The sequence below is a fragment of the Canis lupus genome, chromosome 9, assembly GCF_048164855.1.
Source record: "Canis lupus baileyi chromosome 9, mCanLup2.hap1, whole genome shotgun sequence".
NCBI lineage: Eukaryota > Metazoa > Chordata > Mammalia > Carnivora > Canidae > Canis > Canis lupus.
This window is the reverse complement of record NC_132846.1, coordinates 52,369,610-52,392,354: the sequence shown is the minus strand read 5'-3', so window position 1 is coordinate 52,392,354 and position 22,745 is coordinate 52,369,610. Positions and strand designations below refer to the sequence as shown.

Sequence of the window (22,745 nt, the reverse complement as noted above, 5' to 3'; positions counted from 1 at the left end):
TATGTCTCTGGACCTCAGCATATCCTCTGTAAAATGGGAATACCACAGCATTTCCTCAGAGAACTGTCATGAATACTACATGAGTTCAGGTATGTAAGGTGCTTAGAACAGTGCCCGGTGCATAGATAGTTCTAACTAACTGGCTAGTAGTGACCGTCATGGAGCCTGATGTAGGGATCGATAGCCATAATAGTTCTTGTTGATTGAGCATCTTGTTATTTGACAATCAATCTGCTTCTTGCTTTACCTTCCTTATCTCATTTCACATCTGCAACCACCTTATAGGGTAATCACCCCCCTCCCTTTTGCACTCAGGCTCATTTCTTAGGCAGATAGGTGGCTTTCTCTCTTCAACACTGGTTCCTTCATCTACAGTCAAAAGCAAAAGAACCTCCCTCATAGGGGTAGTTGAGAGAATTAAAGGATGTTCCATTTGAAAGCACTTAACCCAATGCCTGACATGAAGATTAGTTCTTCATCGTCATCATCATCAAATTTAGTCAATCAAAACAAGCAAATGATAAATCATAAGATTTCCATGAAATTAAAATGGCATCATGGAGGTCATACTCGGTAGTGTGATAAGAGCTGAACACTAAGCTAAACTCAGCCCTGAGCCCACCAGCTCCCTTTGTGGTCTGCAACCAGCAGACTCAGGCTAGGAGGCCAGCCTCAGCACAGGGTCCAGAAGAAAAAGCCCGGGGCCTCCTGGGATTCCTTGGAGTATCTTAAGCACACTCATGAACTTCACTGCCTTTGTTCTGCCAGGCATGAAGAGAGACCCCTGAATGCATATAGCAACAGTTACACTATGCTTCCCCTTCCAAAACACCCATCACTTGATAATTGCTCAGCTAATTACCTGTCTCATTCACTGCCCTACCTTCGTGCTTCCCCTGCTACACAGTAGGTCCTCAGGAAGTATTCATTATTGTGGAAGGGTGTGGAAAGGAGTGCCTTTGGAATAAGATCATCAGTAAGAGATTTCATGTGAGCATGCATGCTCACGTAGGTTCCATTTCTTGGTTCCTATCACATGCCAGCTGGGCCCCTAACACCTCAATTTCTTCTGCTTAGAAAAATGTTCGAAGGCGTTCCCCCTCCTCCCTAGGCTCCCCATTCTGACTTACGCTGGATAAGCAACTTCAGATTGCTGAACAGCAACACACAACACAGCTGGGTGAAAATTCCTGTGTCCTGAAATTCCTGGAAAACTGTGATGCACAGCAAGCATTCGGAGAACGGACATAGCACCCACCCCCAGCCCTGGAGAGTCAGAGATAGGAGGAAGGCAGCAAGCAGGCAAGTAGAACTGAGCTTCAATTTCCTTAAGAAATGATTCTGCTTCTTTTCTAAACACCCCACCCTTGGCCGAGGTAGAGAAACCACAAATGAATTAAGTGCCATCATCTACCTCACTGGCTGCCAAGCCAGGGGCTTCTGAAGCCCCTGTTGTGAGGGATCTTGCTCTTTCAGTTTACAGGGACCATAGTGAGAGGATCCCTTCCCCAATCCCAGGAGAAGGTGTGCGGCTTTGAAACGAGTGCCAGTGCTGGTGTCTTCTAGAGTTTAATGTCCAACTCCAAAAAAAAATGTAGACAAGGCATTTCATGTTTAACTCACATGATCTCAAGTGCAAAGCACAAATAAGAAAGCCAGCTGGCTGATCTTGGGCAAGTCACTTCTTTTTCTTTGGATTTGTTTCTTTCAGATCTTTGAGTCCTTGATTCCCATGGGATGCTAATGTTCTAGGAGCCAGAAACTCCATCATGAGCAGAACACCCAAAATCCTCAGTTTCATCATCTCTATATGAGACTTCACTTTCTGTTTGCAGAAATTTTCTCAAATGAACAGACCACACTAGACTGAAGGTAGAAGAAAGTCCAATGTAAGTAGCTTTTGAAACTAAACTATGCAATCTTTTGATGCTGTTCTATTGCATTCAAAGTGGTACCCCAACTTCAACCAGATCATTTATTGACCGTAATTTTAAGGTAGTTTCCTATATTCCTAGTTTCCTTCTACCTCTCTGATCATCTGTTTTCTCTTTTTTTAAAGATTTTTATTTATTTATTTATTTATTTATTTATTTATTTATTTATTTATTTATGAATGAGAGACACAGAGAGAGGCAGAGACATAGGCGGAGGGAGGAGAAGTAGGTTCCACGCAGGAGCCCGATGCGGAGATGCGGAACTCGATTCTGGAACTCCAGGATCACGTCCTGAGCCAAAGACAGACGCTCAAACACTGAGCCACCCAGGCATCCCTAATCATCTATTTTCATCAAGCTCATAGACATTTTTTTCTCTACTTTCTAAATGTTAAGGTTCTCAAAAATGCTACACCTTCTTCAGCTCTCAGTTATACTCTTTGCCTAGACAACCTCATCCATGACCAAGCTTTCTGTCATCCCCTACAACAATCCTATTGTCTATGCCAAACCCCATTCTCCCCCCAGCACTACCATTGCCTCCACATGTCTCTGCACATCTCCTTGCAAGTAGCTTACAGAGTCAAAACAGAAGGTGTGGTGTGGACAAACCAAAATTGATGATTACCCCTCTCTTGCCTTCACTCCAGATCTGTTCCTCCCTGACTTTCCTGGCCTAATTATACTTGCAACTAGAAGAGCAGGTCACTGAAGTTCCTCCTTCCTCTTCTCAAGAATAATTGATACTAATTAGTAATAATGGGTAATATTCACTGAACTCTTACTATGTGCCAAGCATTGTTCTAAGCATTCTATGTGTGTTATCTCATTTAAACCTTATAGCAATCCTAAATGGTGGGCACTATTATTACACCCATTTCATAGATGGTGAAATTAAAACACAGAGAAGTTGTCCTTTTTCCAAGTTTACAAAGCTAGTATGTAGCAGGGCCAGGCAGTCTGAGTCCAACACCATTCAAAGCCACTGTCTTGCAAATTATTAAATTCCTCTTCTTAGCATCTCTGCAGTTGATCCTTCTTCCATCACTACTCCTCCAGTACAGACTCTGTCAAAAAAAACCCCACACAACAGCCTCCACCTGGCCTCTCCGCTTTAAACCTTCCAATCACCAACCAATCCATTATGCAAACTGCCCTTAGAGCCATATTTCTAAAATTCAAATCTATTACTACTTAACTGAAATACTTCCAATAGCCCTCAACTTCAAGAAAAAATAATATCCCACATCCTCACAAAGCACTGAGACCCACTCTGCCTAACTCCTCTTACTATTTTCCCATTGGCCTCAATCCTTCAATCCAGCCACATTAACTACTGCAGACTACTGATTCACAAGGCTGCCCTGAAATGTCCTTTTTCCCCAGTCTACCAAATAAATCTCCTAAGTCCAATTGTGAAACGTCCTCCCACCCTCCAAGCAAGGTAGGACACTCCCTTTTGAGCTACTCTCCTACCATTCTACTTGGTACTTCAGCAACTCTAAGGTATGCTGTACTTGTTGGTTTGACAGGTTTCCCAACTAGACCACAAACTCCACATGGGCAGGGACCTCACCTACCCAGTATGTAACAGATACTCCCTCTGTGGATGTCAGAATATACTTATTGCAGTAAACAGATGATCTAATCCAAGAAATAGATGATGATTATACATCAAGAACTCCTTTGCAAACACTTGAAGATAATCTCAAAGAATTTGTTCTCTTCAATAATCCAAAATTGCCTCAGAAAATGCTGTGATTTTATAGTGAAAGGAGCTCTGAGATACTATTAGTAATTCCAAATAGTGAGGCCTCTGAAGGAGGGAGGTATGACCAGAGTATGTTCAAAATACATGGCCCTGGGATGCCTGGGTGGCTCATTGGTTGAGCATCTACCTTCAGCACAGGTTGTGATCCTGGAGTCCGGGTATCAAGTCCCACATCAGGCTTCCCTCGAGGAGCCTGCTTCTCCCTCTGCTTCCGCCTCTGCCTCTCTCTGTGTCTCTCACGAAAAAATAAATAAAATCTTAAAAAAAAAAAAAAAGGATACATGGCCCTTCAAACCTCCTGGCCAGGTCAACCAAGACCATTACACACAGAGAGAAGAGCCTGATACACATGCCACCAGCACTTGAAAGCTGCAAGCCCCCAGGGTGAGGAATTGTAACAAGAGGCCGAGAGTAACTATAATCAACTAAAGAGAGATCAACATAAACTTGAGTATTGATCAGTGGCCTCCAAATCTTTATGAACAAACTCCCTATTAGGAAAAATAATTTGAGACACCTGGGCGGCTCAGCGGTTGAGCACCTGCCTTCATTCAGCCCAGGGCGTGATCCTGGAGTCCCTGGATCGAGTCCCACATTGGGCTCCCTGCATGGAACCTGCTTCTCCCTCTGTGTCTCTGCCTCTCTCTGTGTGTCTCTCGTGAATAAATAAAATCTTTTTTAAAAATAGAAAAAATAATTTTAGTATGTTCTTGCAAAAGATGTATTTTTTTTACAAATAATTTGCATATAAGTTAACTGTACATTTCATTACCTCTTTCCCATATCCCCAAAGAATGGTCTTGCATATGCCCCATTTTAAGGCCAGTGATCTTTAAGGCCAGAGAATAATCTTTCCATCCCCATCCCCTGAAGGGCAGAGGATAAACATGATCAAACATAAGGGTGGTCCTAAATGCTGAGACCCCCCAGAACCATGGCGTCCTTGGCTTGAAAGTGCATATGTACATGCCAGCACACACTGACAGGTATCACTCCAGCACCTACTGCACCCCCTCCAGGGTTGGGGGAAGTATGGTCCAACAGCTCTAAGATATGGATTCTTTCTCTGTAGCTCTCATCTCTCAAACCGCCCACTATCTACCCCCTCCTCTTCATGGCAGCTCTTCTGATATCCGAGGACAATTATCCTGTCCCCAGTGGGCCTCATCTTCTCCAGGGAATCCACACGAGCTAATGGGGCCTCTCCGTCTCCAGTGACAATCACATGTCTGCTTTGAACAGCCACTGCACAAGTATTTACATGGTCCCAGCCTGGCTGCTTCCTGTAATTGTTACTGGAAACCATTGGTTTGTAAACAAACAAAAAAGTCTTTCCAATCTGTCTTCAACTAGATCAAACCAGGTGGAATGAGTATGTGCTTGACATAGATTCAATGAAAACTGCCCCACAGTAGACATGCCACTTTTTCCATTAAAAAAGAGGTGTTTCTGGGCAGCCCGGGTGGCTCTGCGGTTTAGCGCTGCCTTCAGCCCAGGGTGTGGCCCTGGAGACCGGGGATCGAGTCCCATGTCGGGCTCCCTGCATAGAGCCTGCTTCTCCCTTTGCCTGTGTCTCTGTCTCTCATGAGTAAATAAATAAAATCTTTGAAAAAAAAAAAAGAGAGGTGTTTCTAGTAGTGGCCCATGCCACTGAGGTCCAAGTCATATCTGACACACTGGTTAAATTATTAAATAGGTATTACTAAACTCACATTCCTGGGAATCTGCATCCATCCATCATGTGTGTTCATGAGCACATGAACACGGATACATATGTATGTATACAAAACATGAAATCACATGCACACACACATTTATTATTGCAACATTTATTGAGCACCTGTTTGTCACATACCAGAGACCTGCAGTTTAGCACACAAGCTTGTATGTGCAGTAATTAACAAAGGGAAACAGAGCATTCTCTTAGTTTCATGTCTTGGAGTTCTCAAAGAGAGTACCTCCTTACACACACTCCTGCAACAAGAATCAGGAAACTCAGTTGAGTTATTGCAACTTGCATTAAGGATGTGAAAGCCAAAGGGAGCCAAAAGACACATTAAAACATAGCCACTGGTTATATATTCTACATGGAGGAAAAACAGCCCCAATCTGCATTAACACAAGGCTGAACACTCACATTAGGAGGAGCAAACAGCAAAGTTGAGCAAACTAAAACTCAACCATCTGCCCACATGGTAACTCTCAAATGACTATGTGAGATGGTCGTGCCCACTCCCCAGCACATGTGTGTGGTCCATGAAGCCTGGGTAGGCAATAAGACCATGGAGTAGAAGCCTGTGACTCTGGGTACATTTTAAGCTTAGATTCAAAATGATGTCTGTGGGCTTTGCCCTTAAAAGTAAACTATTTTAGGGATGTCTGGGTGGCTCAGCAGTTGAGCATCTACCCTTGGCTCAGGGCGTGATCCCAGGGTACTGAGATCGAGTCCTGCATCGGGCTCTCTGCGAGGAGCCTGCTTCTCCCTCTGCCTGTGTCTCTGCCTCTGTGTGTGTGTGTGTGTGTGTGTGTGTGTGTGTCTCATGAATAAATAAATAAAATCTTTTTAAAAAGTAAGCTATTTTAGGGGTGCCTAGGTGGCTCAGCGTGTTAAGTGTCCAACTCTTGATTTTGTCTCAGGTCATGATCTCAGGGTTATGTGATCAAGCCCCACATCAGGCTCATGCTGGGCATGGAGCCTACTTAGGATTCTCTCTCCCTCTACCCCTCCTGCTCTCTCAAAAAAAAATTTTTTTTAAGTAAACTAAAATCACAAAATTATGACATGAGTTCTCCTTTCTTTGCTGCAGCGTCAGTAAAATGACTGTCAATGAGGAGGTGGCTGAGCGCCAAGACTAGCCTCATCCCCTTTAGGGTACAGGAGGGAATTTGTTTGGCAGGCTTCCAGTCTATGCCAATGTAGGAGCAACACCCTCTAGCCCTTCCTAATCCCTCTCCCTAGGAGACTTCTGCCCAACAGGGCCAAAAACATGGGATACCCAGGGCAACCTGGCAGAAGGACAGCATTTTGGGACAGGAGCATTTGCTTCCAAGGCCAGTTTCCAGGAGCAACTACTCAATCCTGCTTCATTGCATGAACTTATCTTTCTTAAAAATCATCCTGTTAGACTTTTTAACAAAACCTTATGTCTGTTGGAGTGTCTGACCCTGGATGCCAGTGTGGGCTTGTCAAGCTAGTCCAATCCAATTCCACTTTACACCACCCCATAGCATTCTAGACTTCCCATCTTATTGTTGAGCTATTAGAGATTCCCAGGGGGTCTGGGGGAGGGAATCCCTGGAAAATCAGAAATGCTGCAAAATCTAACTGGGTATGGAGGAAGATGGGGCATCTTAGGGGGATGAAATGAGGCACAGACAATAAAGCCAGAGATGGAACTAACCTTGAATCTTTCAGAGTGCAAGCCCCCTAGGAACAAAATGACTGAAGTATGAGTCACCTACTTACCTCAGAGTCTCTTCCCACATTAATCCCTCCTACATTGTTTAAGATTAATCACAAGCAGCTAATTCTAAATAACTCAGTGGTGTGCACACCACTAGTGCCATATTAAAGAATCCCTTATGAATTTTTCTTGACACAAGAGTTAATTCTTGCAAAGCCTCATCCAAATATTTTATGACCCATCTATCCCCTTACCCACATGGCCCATTGCTAAAGTCAGACTGCTTTAATTAGAATGGGGACCAGTGAGGAAGTGGCTGGAAGCAGACTACAGCCCCCTGTAGGACGAGCTAGTTCCTTGATCCTCAGCATTGATCAGAGATACATTAGGCTACCCTGAAAAGCACTGAGCCCCCGTCCATCACTGCAATTGACTAGGGTTATTTTAGAGAGGAGGAGGAACGTCTTACACAGTGGGGAAGAGGATGAGAAATGGGTAGTTAGACCCAATGACCCTTAAAATCCCCTCCAAAGTTGTCATCCCATGATTCTTTACAATGTACCTTGGTTTCCAATGAATTACACAGGCAAAGCCATGACCAAAAGGCAATGTAAATGTCTTAGTGTCCTCCACATGGGTCAAGTGATGTGTGCCTCGTCCCTTACAGAATGTTCTTCCCCAGCACCAGAATCCCCCCAAATTTCAGTGTGTCTCCTTAAAGTGAGCAGAGGCTCACAGTACATCACCTCAACCTGAACCCTAGCCTTACCTTTCCTGACCTACATGCAGCAAGTATACTAGGTGATGATTATTCTTTTAGGAATCCCATGGGTGAGAGGCTTAACATCCTTTAAATCCACTCTTCCCATTCCATTAGCTGTCCAAGGCTAACCATACAAGAGACAGGAACCCTTCTGGAAAGGAAAGAAGCCCAAAGGACTGAGGAAGAAGGAAGAAACCACAAAAGCCTGGTGAGCTCCCAACTTTGCCACTCCTGTCTCCACTGTTTGGATGGCAGACACATGATTTCAACCTGGTTGGTCCCTCTTGCAACAGGGATATCGTTTTTATTTTATTTTTTTAAGATTTATTTATTTATTTATTTATTTATTTATTTATTTATTTATTCATTCATGAGAGACAGAGACACAGAGAGAGGCAGAGACACAGGCAGAGGGAGAAGCAGGCTCCATGCAGGGAGCCCGACGTGGGACCCGATCCCGGGTCTCCAGGATCAAGCCCTGGGCCAAAGGCAGTGCCAAACCACTGAGCCACCCAGGGATCCCCTCGTTTTTATTTTAAATTAAGCAACTTATGAACCAAGAAGTTTGACACTATCTCACTGCACTTTTTCTATTCTCCAGGGGCTACAGACAACACATTCCCAATATCTAGAGGAGAGGTTATGGAATTGCCTGGAACACACTGTCTGATAGAGCAAAGACACTAGCCCTAGTGTTGCTGACAACCACGAGATTACTAAGGCTTTTGTCTTTCAAGAACTTTGCACCTGTAAACAGAACCACCACAGGAGAACTAAATCAGCAGACAAGAGGCAAAAATGTCAGGAGAAGATCAGATGCATAGAGTCTCATAGAGAAGAAAAAGCTCCTCAGAGTTATATTAGGTACAAAGACACTTAAATAAGAGCCTCAGTAAAACCAAAAGGATCTTAAATGCATTTCATAGCCTACACCAGGAGTTTCACATTGTCTATAGTTCATGTCCCTGCCTTTCTTTCGTCTCTACCCTCTTTAGGCCCTTCCGTACCCTCACAGAGTATAGCATATTCCCCCCAAAAGAGCTGACACATTCACAGTTTCTAGGACCATGTGCAAAGTAAGTTTTATCATAGAGGAGAGCTCGGCCATTTGGCTGGATAACTGTGAGATCAATTTGTTTTTAAAAGCTTGCTAGTACTGGTTCCTGAGTTAAAAAAAATTTTTTTAATTGGGAAACACATTATTTAGGAACATTATAGACAGTGGTGGAGGTCTGAGAGCAGATATAAATGATGACACATTTAAAGGGGGCCCTGTATTGCTTTTAAATAGGTCACCCAAAGACATCAACTTCTGGAGAACAACAGCAGTAATGACAACCCACTGGCACTGTCAGTTCCCAAATAGATCACGGAGACAGGCCTGCAGAGCCATGCTTTGTCCCTCTCCTCTGTCAGCCACAGCCTGTCACCTGTAACACAGCCCCCCAGTGAGTCACAGCAAACCAAATATCCCAACTTCAGCTGGGAAGAGCTCAGGAGGGGGATGGGGGCACCCCCTTTTTACACATCAGCATGTGCCTCTGCATCAACAGCAAACATTTCTAAATGTCCTCTCTCTACCCACTAGACACCCTAGATGCCTCCCCCGCCTTCCCAAATGATATTCCTAGACGCCCTTCATCCTCTACACTCCCTGTCCATGGTTCTTCTTGTCCTGCTGGTTATGAAACGAAGGAAAATGTGTTTGTGATGAAGGGTCATAGGTCACCAGGGACTCACATGTACAGCCAGAGCAACATTGCTGTCAGTGGGCAACAAGTCTTAATGGAGATGGATCCACAGCGATGGGGCTGGAAACTCATAATACTGGAGATTCCTTAAGAAAAAAATCACAAATGCAAAAGTAGGTACAGCACCTTGGAAGGGACCACGTAAGTGAGGATATGTGAAAGGTCTTGTTTTGTGGTGAATCCGTCTCTGTAATAATCTCCCCTCCCCCACACACAAAGGGAAAGAGAAGAATAAACACAGAGAAAGAGAGTTTGGTTTTGTTATCTGTGAAGACACTCAGAAGGCAGCAGCAGAGCAAGAAGGAGTCAGACAGGGTAATCCAGGAACTCCACACCTTTTACCGCCAACCCTGGGTGGGGTGCTGGGCAATTCCTGGTAACTGGGAAACCAAAGGTAAGTCTGAAGAGGTCATGCTGTCCGGCGATGCTCCAGTGCGGTGTAGCTCCGTGCAGTGTGCTCCAAATGCCTCAAGACCCTTGGGTCCAATCCCGTCACTTCACTTCAAACCAGGGTCTTGAGGGTGAGAACTGACCACTCAGATACATTCATTTCATGCTCTCCCATTCTCTCATATTCTCTCTTTCTGTCTGTCTAGCAGGAGCAAGACTCCCGGGACTGGCCAAGCTGATAACCTCCTACACCGGGAGTTTGACATTTTGCTTATCACCAGCATCCAGGGAGGCAACACTCCATTTCACGATGGAGACACAGGCCATTTGTGTTAATGAAGGGACCCTAGGAGCAGAAATAAAATGCCATGTTCAGGATCTGGGTTTTCAGGTCCTAGAGAAACCTGCCAAACAGCACCCAAGCTTGCCCTTATACAAGCTCACTGGCCCCTCACCTCGGGTGTGGGTCTCCTCATCTATTCAGTGGGATGGCAAAGCCTGCCCTACCTGCCTCATTGGATTGCTATGGGGGCCAGAACACCACAAGTTTGCAAAGAGCTCCAAATACAGTCCAAGAGGCACAACCATTATCAGTGACTCAATGCTCTTAGGCAGGGGCAAAATGGCAACAAAACTGGATTCCCCTCCTTTTATCTCTGCTATTTCTTAAATCAGGATGAAAGAAAATGGTGAAGATAGGGGTACTCACAGGAAAGCTTCAAACCTTCTGTGAAAACAAATTCACACACAGTTCATTCTCATAAGCACCAGATAAAGAGCCCAGAGTCAGGACTTGTTCTTTCCCAGAGTCTATGTAGATGACTCTATACACTTCATCTCATGTTGTGTTCTCAACAACTCCATGATGTAGGATTTCTTATCCCTGCTTTGCTGCAAGGCAGGATGGTATAGTGGTTACATGTGGGCTCTGAAGCCAGACTGCCTGGATACAAACCCCAGCTCTGCCTCTTATTAGCCATGTGACCTTGGATGAATTATTTAACTCTTGTCCCTCAGCTTCCTTGTCTACAAAATAAGAATAATAGTGTGTCGAGTGGCTAATTCCTACAAAGCAGTCAATTTAGTGCAGGTATGGAGCAAGTACTCCTTGAATGTCAGCTGATATTATTAATTATTATTATTATTGATGAGACTACTGAAGCTTCCAAAACCTTCTCCAAAGACACACAACTTGTCAATAGACAAGCCCAGATTGATGTCCAATCTTTTTCCCTTCAGAAGCCATGCACTTAACACCTATACTAAACCTTGTTCAAGTTCCAAATTTCTTTGCTCCTCATTTTCCTCATCTGTAAAACGAGGCTGGTGAATGATATCAACCACACAGGAGTGCCGTGAGGGTTAGATGAAACAATGAATATAAAGCACCTAGGTTGTCAGGAACATGGTGGCATTTAATAATAGCAATACTAACATCATTATTATTTTTATCCAAGGAAGGGTACCTGACCCTCACAGCTCTGCCCTAAAGCCTCTTACTCCATTTCCACCTCTGGGCCTTGTCACACTAGACACGCACTGCAGGGCAGTAAGGGAGGGCATGTTAGTCCTATCCTCCAAGCACAGCCCATACCCCATCACTTCTGTCCTGTGAAGGGGGCAGAGGACCCAGCTGATGGGCAGCTGCCTCAGGAACTAGAAAGCATCTTTCCAGGGCAGCCTGCAAAGGGAGATAGGGGCCATGAAGATAATTAGCCCCCAGTGCTGGGCCTGTGGTGTCTCATTACCAAATGCAAATGCAAGCTCACGTGCCACTTGAAGGCTCTTGGCAAAATGCCTATGTGACCCCAACCCTGCTGAATTTGGACGAAGCATTTACCCAGCGTCCATCCCCTTTGCAGCCTGCAGCTGGTGTGCGGACTGCAAAGGGAGAAAGAAGGCTGTTCTCACCCCACTGAAGGGGGAACAAGGAAAAAGGGTCTTATTTCTTTAAAGGAGGCAGAGATGCTACTGGGGAGGGGGGTATAAAAAAATTGCTCTTCCCTCTGCAGTTAAAAGAGGGATAATTGGTGCAAGTGGCGGGCGGCTGCTCTGTCATTTAGCATACAGCATACCCAGGAAATCTCACTTGGTAATCAGGAGAAGAGGAGGAAAAAGGAGCAATCAGACCCCTATTCAGGCTCCGTTTAGCGACAGCCCCTGCTGGCTGGCTGGGCTGGTCCCACCTAACGCCTGAATGCTGGGTGGGAATCAAGTCTCAGAAGCCGCAGTTCTCCTTTGTGCAATGTTGTAAGGACTTGCTTCTGTGCTACCGTCTCCACACCAGGGAGAAGGATTCTGCAAGGAGACAGTCTTGACTCTGATTACTCACTGCTTCCCCTGCAGCCCCCACTCCCATCCCCAGGCCACACAGGGTTGACACAGGTTAGAAGAACAAAGACGTGTTACAATTCAGGCAGGAAGTGCACAGAGGAGGAGGGGAGGGGGGTGTCTGTGTTTTTACACAAATGCCCAGAACAGAAGGATCAGCTGGGCCATGGTGAGTACCTTAACTACAGCATCCTTTGTCTTTGGCCCTTGGTAAATCCTCAGGGGCAAGTAGTCTCTTGGTATATACCATTCCATTCCAGTTCTGGCTTTGATAAATGGGGGAAGAGTCACAAAATTCTCAATAAAAAAGAAAAGTAATTGAAATTCACTTTCAGGAAGGCATACCAAGGCCACACAGTGGTGTTGAGTCATCAATCCAATCAACCTGGGTAGGGTGTCAGCTTCAGACAGCAGGAGGGATGGGAAGGGGAGGCCCTTGGATACCATTCGACAGTATACTTGTAACAAGGCTCTGGCCCCTACCACCAACGCAACGCCCACCACTATATCTCACTGTAGGATCGCAACACTGGAAAACTTGAGCTGAGACTCTAGACAGCAGCTTCTGGTCTGGGCATCTGCCCAAGGCAGCAGGAGGAGATAGCAGACAATGAACTTTGTTTTTTCCCGACTAAATAGGACCTCATGCCTCTTGACCACACAACTGGTATGTGACGTAGGTAGACCCATGTAATGAGACTTGGAAGGAGAAACCAACAGGTGATGCTTTCTCCATATCTTTCCCTGACTGACTCCATACTACATGAGCTCTTCAGTAAGACTGGTACTGAAATGCACACACCTCAGGAGAGAATCATTTCTTCATGACCATAAGATTGTGAAGAAATTCAATACATGCACATTCATAACTAAGAATGGTTTAAAAATAAACAATCAATTTTAAACATATTTCAAGGTAATAGTAAACTCTCAATGACCCATGAGGGGACAGGTCTCTTGGGGGAGCTCAGGAATCCCTCTTCATTGCCCAGTGAGCTTCCAGGCCACCCGTAATGGGACAGACTGGGCTAGACCAAAACCAGTGAATATGCTGTGCCAGAGCTGGACTATAGTCCAAAACAGATATGCATAATTTTAAAGTCATTATGAACTACTTGGCACTTCTTCTGTCCTCCAAGACCCATACTAAGAGGGTAAGATTAAATTTCAACATGAACAAGTCTGAAGTTGAGAACCAAAGCATTTTATTTATAAACATAACACCTAGAAGTAAAATTCTGGGACTTCTTCTCCATCACATGCCAGAATGTTCCATGTGACCATTAATTAGGTTGGAAGCCTTGGAATGAAGTTTTCTCAAGTAGGCTGTGTGGAGTTCAGCCTGCAGCCAGAGTGAGTAACATTTCACCACATGAAAGAAGACACTGAGTCCACAACCTCTGACTTCTTGGCCCAACTTGCTCACACAGCTATCTCTGGTGTCTTCTGGGTCTTTCCTAGAGAAGATACCCAATGGGGATCAAAACAGCCCAAAGCACATAAAGGAGATGGGCCCATCTGTGCATTCTTCCCAGGGTGCAGCATGAAGACATTTTGTAGCCATCATGGCATGGAAAGCCAGACAGGCCAAGCAAACATCAATGCCGCTGGCATGCTAGAAGCTAATGGACCACAGAGAGTGCCTCCAACAGGCCCTGACCATATCCATCTGAAGCTGCAGGAGCCCTCCCAGCTCTTCCTGCTCTTGAACTGCTAAAGCATGAAGTACAAAACGGATCTTCCATACTGGATGCAAGCCCTCATACAATCAAATGTCAAGTCCTAACCTACAAACTGGGATAATCAGATGCCTAGCCCACAGCACTAACCGCTGGGAAGAAGTACCCTGGTTTCAGGTCTATGATATGTTCAATTTAAAGGGGGCAGGGAGGGGAATGGATGCCCCATACTACCCACTTCACCATGTCATCTTCAGGAAAATGGATAAGCATTTGTTTAGGCTATTTTTACTGTTTTGTGCAGATCTACTTGACACTTAGCAGCTACTGTAATTTTTTCCCCGTAATATTTTACAGATGAGTGTCCCTCCCCCAACCCCACACACCCTGCCTACTATCTAAGAGTTAACTATGTGTGGAGAGAACAGATCTTTTCTAAAAGCCTGTGGTGTGTTTTTTTGTGATTGATTAGACACAATGACAAGTACCAGGATCAACAGGCTCCAAGTTATCAACAGTCAGTTCTGATACCTCCCTCAACAACCACCCTGACCTCAACCTTTGCACTGCTCTGTTCCAAGCCAACCAAGTGTTACTGTTACTACAGAGTTCATTTACTCTATTTATGTATCAGGAAAATAAATGAGCTGTGCTGTGTGTTTCCCTTCTTCAGATAGAGGTATCAATCCACAGCAACTAGATGATCTGAACCCTGCAGAAAGAACTATTATTGAAATATCCATGTTGTATTTAGCTATTAAAAGATTGACTGTCTACAATCTGCTCTAAAGAAATGCCACTAGAGACCTGAAACACTACACACACACACACACACACACACACACACACATACACACACACACCAAGAGAGAAAAGACAAATTGTACACATACACAGTATAGAGATTCTTCCTTCAGAAAAGTGCTGATCCAGACCTGCCCAGAGGAAATGAGTTCTTTTTAAACACAAAAAATGCAATCAGGGGTAATCAGCAAGTTAACAACACACTTGCAAACACCCTAGTCCGTAGAAAGGAAGAATGTCAGCTTTCAATGCAAGTTCTGAGAACAGAACAGATCCTTTGGACGAATGAGAAAACAAGTGATCATGTCAGCGTCTTCAGGCAGAACTTTCTCCAAAGCCAAGAAGCTTTGGAACAGCAGTCAGCTCCAGAAGGCACCTGCTTATAAGAAGTGCTTCAATAACCACATTCCCAAAGTGGCTTTGTGGGTTGGGGTTGCCTCGGCTCCTCTTCCCCATCCGCTTTTCCAATAGGTTCCATGGGGAAAAAAGAAGCCAAAAAAAGATGGCATGCATGTCTTGAATCTCCTTCTCCTGCAGCCCATCCACAGGAAGGAGATGTATTGCTCAGCGCAGCCCAGCCAAATTAAGTAGCAGCAGAGACTTGGGGAGGGCTCCTGCAGGAGCCCCCATACAACCTATAAAGGGGCCCCCAACAAGACCCCTCAAAGTATCCTCGTTTCCAGCATGTATCACCTGTGAAATAAACTGTTTTGATTTGTAAAAAATTTAATAGTAGTGACTAAAGTTCATATCAATTACAACCCATTTTAGGCTGGGTGGGCTGTTGTGGGACAATTTCAGGAACACCTGCATATACCATATTTAATTACAAACTGCAAGGCAGGGGCCTCACCAGAAGGAAGAAATCCTGGGAGTCAGTGCTGAGACACTCCTCTGATCCCACCTCCCTGACCTCCCTTGCCCTATTGGTTCTTAATCTCAGCTGCATAATAGAATCAACTGGGGGAGTTTAAAGATATACAGATGCTTGAATCCCGCTCCCCAGAAAATTCTGATTGAATTGGTCCATAGGGTGGCTCAAGAGTTTTTAAACTTCCCCAAGTGATCCTAATATGTGCAGCCATGGTTGAAAACTACTGTTCTGCCCTATACCATCGCATCACCTCCATGGAGAGAAAATGAGATGGCAACACATTTCCAGAAGAATCCAGAATTTGACTCAAAAAGAATAGGAGAAAATCAAATTTCTTTACCTCTTCCTCATCCTAACCTCCCAGCACACATATTCCTATGGTCAGTTCTCACATTCTTTATCACTTCAACATTTCCTCCTGCTCAGAGCTAGGCCTTCAATGGCGTCCAGGAATCGGGATTTTAAGTATTTGTCAAAGTGGGGTCTAGACCACTTCTCTCACATCAATCCCAGTTAGAATTTGGTGAATGAAATGAGGGCAGTCTAAGCCTTTGGGCATGAGTCCCCCCTTCACTCTCCCTAGGAAGTTACAGGTGAACTTGGGAGTCTCTCCAAGGCTATGCTGAGTATTGGCAGCTCCCTCAGGGGCTTAGCTAGACAAGAGTCTCGTCAGTCTCTGTGCCTTCCTGCACCATTCTCAGTACATGGAGAGGTGAAAGGAGGACAGGAAAGAAGAACCTCATATGAAAAATCCTGCTGCTAGAATGAGGTGGTGAGTAGGCCCATCCCCAGATGCCTCATCCACCCTGAAGACACTTCCTCCAAAAACTGTGGGAGGAGGAGCAAATGGAAGGGCTGGGAAGACAGTGGGCCAAGCATGACCAACAATCCATCCACCCTCATTCTCCTTTGCATGGACATTCTTCATCCTGGGGGTTAAGATGGAAGTGATGGGGAGTTTCCTAACCATTCCAAGTGTCCAGCTCTCAAGGGATCAGGAGGTAACCAGCCATTTTGCCCATTTCTGTTGGATTTCTTGCTCTACACTGACCCTACTAAGCTGTGCTGCAGTGGAAGGGGCCAAGTTGGGGCACACATCCAGCAGTCCACTCCATCTAGCCCTTTGAGTACAGCCCAACATTTAAGTAAAGAGCCCATGACTGAGCAGCCAGGATCCTCTTCTTGCTGAGATGTGGAGGGTTTTCCATTGAAGGCAATCAAAGGATTTCTACCACCTCCTCAGGGAAAGGAACCCAATTATCTAATATGTAACTAAAGATGTCCTTCAACAATAGCATTGGTTTCCATCAAGGATCTTGGCCCTCACACAACCCAGTGGGTGGTCTCTAGTAAGAGAGGGCTAGGGAAGAAAGTCTTACCTTCTGAGCAGAGCTTCCCACCATAGCCAGTGGTAGAACAGTCACAGGTAGGGTGGCCATCCAGGAGAAAGCAGATCCCACCATTTTCACAGGGACGCTCGCCACAGGGTTCCTCGGCGTCCAACTGGACACCCTGGCTCCCCAGAAGCCGAGGCTCTGAGTTGCCATACTTGAGATCCAGGATTAATCCTCTGAAGCCCGGCATGGCCTGTACTCCATCAAGGGTCAGGGCAGAAGGTCGTATGTCCGAGGGGATTCCTCCAAGGAACAAGTCACTGACCACATCCATGTAGGGCCGCTGGGGCTGTAGCTCGGCCGCCTGGCCCTCGCCATCAAGCACCAGCACCGTGCGCAGGTGGTCGCGGCTCACCATGACAAAGTGCCAGCTGCTGTCATTCACCTGCTTGTTGGACAGCACAGAGGTCTCCGCACAGTCCATGCTGAAGCGGAGCTGCACGCGGCCATCCACCAGGGAAAGGCAGAGGAAGTCACAGACGCCACCATCATCCAGGTAAAGGAGCAGCCCCGTGGAGACGTTGGTCTTGAACTGGAAGCTCAGGTCGCTGCGCGTGCTGGCATCCCAGCGGAGGTAGCGGGCCCACTGGTTGGGGAGGCCCATGAGCTCGAGGCCCAGGCAGAGGCCCAGCAGCGACCCCAGCAGGACGCTCACCTTCAGGGTGAAGAAAACCGAGTGCACGGGAAAGCTCATCGTGGCTGCCAGGTCTGAGCCCAGAGGAGCAGACTGGCAGGGAACGGCCCTCAGGGGATGATCCCCCTTGGCAGCGGAAGGGAGAGAAGAGGAGACAGGCCAGGGGACAGAGAGCACAAGAGACGAGATGAAGGAGGCACACACACAAATATCCAGAGGGTGAGGAAGAAGGAAAGTGAACAAGACGGCCCCAGACGGGCGCACAAGCAAGAAATTCAATAAAAAGGCAGAGGGAAAAGGCAGGGCAGCAGAAGGGGAGGGGGGAGTCAGGTGGGAGAGTGGGGGACTAGTGTCAGGAGCAGTGTCTTTCTCCAAGAAAAGATCTCAGCTATCCATGTGGATCCGGAGGCCTTGATTCGAGGAGGAGGTGAAGGTACACGGCGGGTGGAAGCCTTCAGCAATGTGCTCCTCCCGGTGGACCCCCACACACCCCAGCCAAGGAGGCCGGGGAGAGGGCTGGGGTGGGGGTGCCGTGATGGAGGAGGCGTCAGCAATGAGGTGAGGCAGGTGAAACGCAGAAACAGGCCAAAGACCAGCCCTGAGGTTTTACCGCCTAGCAGTGGGGGGCTGCAGGGAGCAGGGCAGCCCAAGGCTGAGTGCTCAGGCACAGCAGGGCCCAGGGCAGAGCCGAAGCAGCTTCAGGCTTCATGGTGCAGGCCAGAGGCAGTCCTGCCCATAACCTGCCTCCCAGGACTCCAGAAAAGGACCTGCAGAGAGAAAGGGGGTAGGCAGAAAGAAGAGAAAGATTAGGGCAGGGGCATGAAAATATTGCACCTTATTTCACAAATATTGATAGATTGCTGACTACAAGCCAGGCTATTCGAATGATTCCCACAATGCCTAGTGCAGGAAGAGAGGGAGAAATAGGAGAGGGGGAAAAAGTTAAAAAGGAAAAAAATAAACAGGAGAGAGGGCTCAGGTTCTTCCAGAGCCGTGGCAGGACCCTGAGCTCAGTGCCTAATGACTAATGATGCACAAGGTTTTTCCATATGCAAAAATAGTATAAAACTCCCAAAGCCATATCAGCACATTTTTACAATATCATATCACAGGGTCACATAGCTAAAATTTATTTTTAAGTGCTAATATTTTATACACTCAAATGCACACACATAATTTTAACTATTTAATAAAAGGCATGAAATGACGCAGATTTCTTTTTAGATTTTTTTCTTTTTCAATTTGACAAACCAATGCCTGGGTGTAGGCAGCCTAAGACAGATTCCCACCTTTAAGTTTTTGAAAGAAATATTTATAAAAATCAGCAGAAATAAATTAGAAAGTGAGTAATGAAGAAAATAACTGATCTCTTAATACATGTTGGTGAAAAGTTCTCATAGGAAAAAAAATGTGTTTTGGGACTTAAAGAAAAGCTGTGCTTGAATCCTCGTTCTTTTATGTGGAACTTTGAGCCAATTTCTTAAGCTATTTGAACTTTTATTCCTTCCTTGATAAAGCAGAAGAAAATAGTTTCCTTTTAAGATTGGAGAGAGGATACAATGAAGTCATGTATGAAAAGACCCTAGCATGAGGCCACATACATAGTAGGGACCAATAAAGACTACATTCTTTACTTTCTTATTTCTAGATTGAAAGGGATGGGTAAAAGAGTCATTGATGTGTATCTGTATATGTGTGGATGTCTGTGGAGAAGGGATAGGATTATAAAACCATAAGTACTTTTTAAAACCATAAGTACTTTTTAAAAACTACAGAATGAACAAGAAATGAGCACAAACTAGAACATCTTACATATATTTTATACTGGTTGGAAATGCACCAACACCTAGTCGAGTGGGTCATCTAGATGTTGAAGGCAGACTCTGATCCACTGAGCCAAACGGAGACTTCTTGGTTCACGTAAGAGCAATGAGTATGATTTCTGAAAGCTGTGCAATTGCTGCTTATTAATTGACACATTTGATAATTCATCATAGTCTCTATTAGACCATTACTGACCACCATTTTTATGATGACTGCATTAGCTAAGCTAGTTATTACCCCAGCTTTGAAGAAGAAAATGTTCCTTAACCAGGAACAATCATCTATTCCCACTGAACACACAAACCAAATCAACAAGAGGTTGATTAAATCCAGTGCAAGAAAAGCCTTTATTCTATAAAAGGTTTTATCCAAGTAGTGTTTCCCAAGTGTGGCATGGGTACCTCCTGTAGCACAAAAGATGCTTAATTGGAACACAGACACAGCAGTGTGGAAGTGCCAAATCATATGGGCTTTGTCAGAACCAACTCTTAAAACTTCAGACATTTTTGAGCTGGTTAAGGTCACTTTGGTAGCATGAAGTCAACTATGCTAGGAGTATTTACACCATGGAAATAGTCAAATACCACAAATCTGAGTCTTTGAGAAAGTGAGATTTAAGGAAAGCCTTGAAAGAGAGTGAAGGAATTAGCCATGGGAAGAACGTTCCAGAAGTAACAGCACAAAGCTTTAAGAGTGGAGCAGGCTGGTATGTGTGGAGAACAGCAAGTAGGCTGGTGCTGTTAGAGTAAAGAGTGGAAGACATGAAGCCAGAGGTAGATTCTCAGGTCAGGACCCAGTCTCTGTGAATATGACCATTGTATGAGGTGAGGTATGCCAACCAAGGCAATAGGTAATATCCTAGGGAGAGAGGAAACCCTGGTCTGAAAAGAAGCCTCCTGGTTTCAACAACTGCCACATTGACATATATCCTTTAATCAAATGGTTGAAAAAGGCCACTTTCAGGGAATGTGCTCAAAGGACAGCTGCTCCTCTGTCCCCCCCCCCCCCATCATAGGTTTGATTTAGATAAGTGGGAAGAGGCAAGAAAAGAGGGAACAAGGCAGGTGTGAGCAGAAGAAATAAGCCTCTTCTAGGGAGTACTCTAATTCTGGAGTTATTGATGAGCCAAGAATATAGAAACCACACACCCATAATGGAGTCCAGGATGGATAAGCTCCAGAGGCTTGGGACAACTTTCTCAGTAAAGGTACCCTGGCTGCTTCACCTCTTGGGGGAGCATCCCTCTCCACTCCCTGTCCTGCCAGTTTAGACCAAGGAGTCCATTGGCTGATAGGCAAAGCCTCAGATGGCCAAAGCCAGTGAGGCCTTCTGTGAGAAGAAAAGACACAGAGATGGAGGGCCCAATATTATGGATGAGTAGGGACATGAGAAACACTTGAAACATCAAGACTGGTCTATACTATTTATCAATTTACCTCTGAGCCTCTGAAAGTCACTTATTTGTCTGTATAAATTAAATGATTTGCTCAATTCAATCTGTTTATTGAGCTCTGATTCATTCCAGACACTGTTCTATCAAAGCAGAATAAGAAATCATTCCTATCCTCAAGGGCATCAAAAAGTAGTAGGGTCAAGTGTGCTTCAGAGACACAAAGCACAGTGACAAAGAGCCTAGACTCTAGAAGCTTGATAGGAAGCTCCCTATGGGCAGGGTCTGCTTCACCATGGTGCCTGCCACAGGGCCTTGGCAATGGAGTGGGAGCTCAGGAAACATATGTAGAGAATGGAAAGTGAAAACAGAAGCTGATAAACATCCATGTGGATCATCTGACTTCTGTTCAATGCAGTGGCCACAACACCACCCCACTTTATATGACAACAGCAATCCTGAGTCCCCATACTTCTCTGGATGCCAACCTCTGGATGATCCCAAAAGGCAAAGTAGCACATGTCTAGTGATCTGAAGAAATTCAGGAATTAAGAACTAAGAATCCCAGGAACACTCCCCTATAAGGAGGATCATGGGAACTTTTCTAGCCTGTTCTGGGGTAACGGCTCCACCCTGCCTGCTGAGTCTCTCACATCAGATTCACATTCCTTCCCTCCAGTACAGAGGTATGTCCAACACTCAGACACCAATGTCCTCCTGCCTGCATTGAGGGAGATTCAAAAAGGCTGGCTGTGGGACACCGGAGTGACTCAGCAATTGAGCAGCTATCTTGGGCTCAGGGCGTGATCCCAGAGTCCAGGGATTGAGACCCACATTGGGCTCCCTGCATGGAGCCTCCTTCTCTGCCTATGTCTCTGCTTGCCTCTCTCTCTCTCCCTCTCACTCTTTCTGTCTCTCATGAATAAATAAATAAAATCTTAAAAAAAAAAGAGGGGGGGGAATCCCTGGGTGGCGCAGCAGTTTAGCGCCTGCCTTTGGCCCAGGGCACGATCCTGGAGACCCGGGATCGAATCCCACGTCAGGCTCCCGGTGTATGGAGCCTGCTTCTCCCTCTGCCTATGTCTCTGCCTCTCTCTCTCTTTCTATCTCTGTGTGACTATCATAAATAAATTTTAAAAAATTAAAAAAAAAAAGGCTGGCTGAGGAAAACCAAGTTTTCTTTGCCACAGGTGCCAGGCAAAATCTGATTTCAGGACTGGTAATATCAGAATTGGGTTTATCTAGACTCGACACCCTATGTCCTGCCCTTCCATTGTGTTCTTTGATTGTGGACATTCTCATAGCCTCTGAGAAACTTCGAATATGGCCAAAAGCTAAAGATGACCTTACATTAAGTAGTACAGGTCTCAAGCCAACCGCCCTGATGTTTATTCTAGCCTTCTCTAGCCTTCTAGCAGAGCTACACAAGGCTCAAGACATGGGAAAATGGGAGCAGGGACCCCTCTCCATCCAGTCAGCCAGCTTCAACCATGTCTTGAGTCTTAGGATGGCCCTGGTAGCTATAGGTACAGGTGGTTTGCCCCAGGACCTGCACGGAGGGCCTGGGCTGGTGTAGAAGGGCAAATGCTCATCCGTTATGTGGGAATCTAGCAGGAAAGTGAGTGACATTATCTAATTGCCAGGTAGTTTATATAATTATCAAATGGCACACTTTTTACATGGGGTCAACATCTTTGCAAATGTCTCACAATCGGCTGCTTGGGAGGCAGGCTGGCCCCTCTCACAACTCTGACACGCCGGCTATTTGCCATTGGCCTCGCTTGGAAGAGCTGGCTGCCATT

General features: G+C 45.5%; 1 protein-coding gene across 19 annotated transcripts in view; it reads right to left on the bottom strand.

Moving 5' to 3' along the window:
- Positions 1 to 22,745, bottom strand: part of NRXN3 (neurexin 3) — a 1,529,630-nt gene that overhangs the window by 1,447,896 nt on the left and 58,989 nt on the right. For all 19 annotated transcript variants that reach the window (XM_072839524.1, XM_072839530.1, XM_072839517.1 and 16 more), the window contains exon 2: positions 17,081 to 18,496. In XM_072839524.1, the coding sequence (XP_072695625.1) occupies positions 17,081 to 17,789 (709 nt within the window). In that variant the 5' untranslated portion in view covers positions 17,790 to 18,496. The remainder of the gene's footprint in view (positions 1 to 17,080; positions 18,497 to 22,745) is intronic.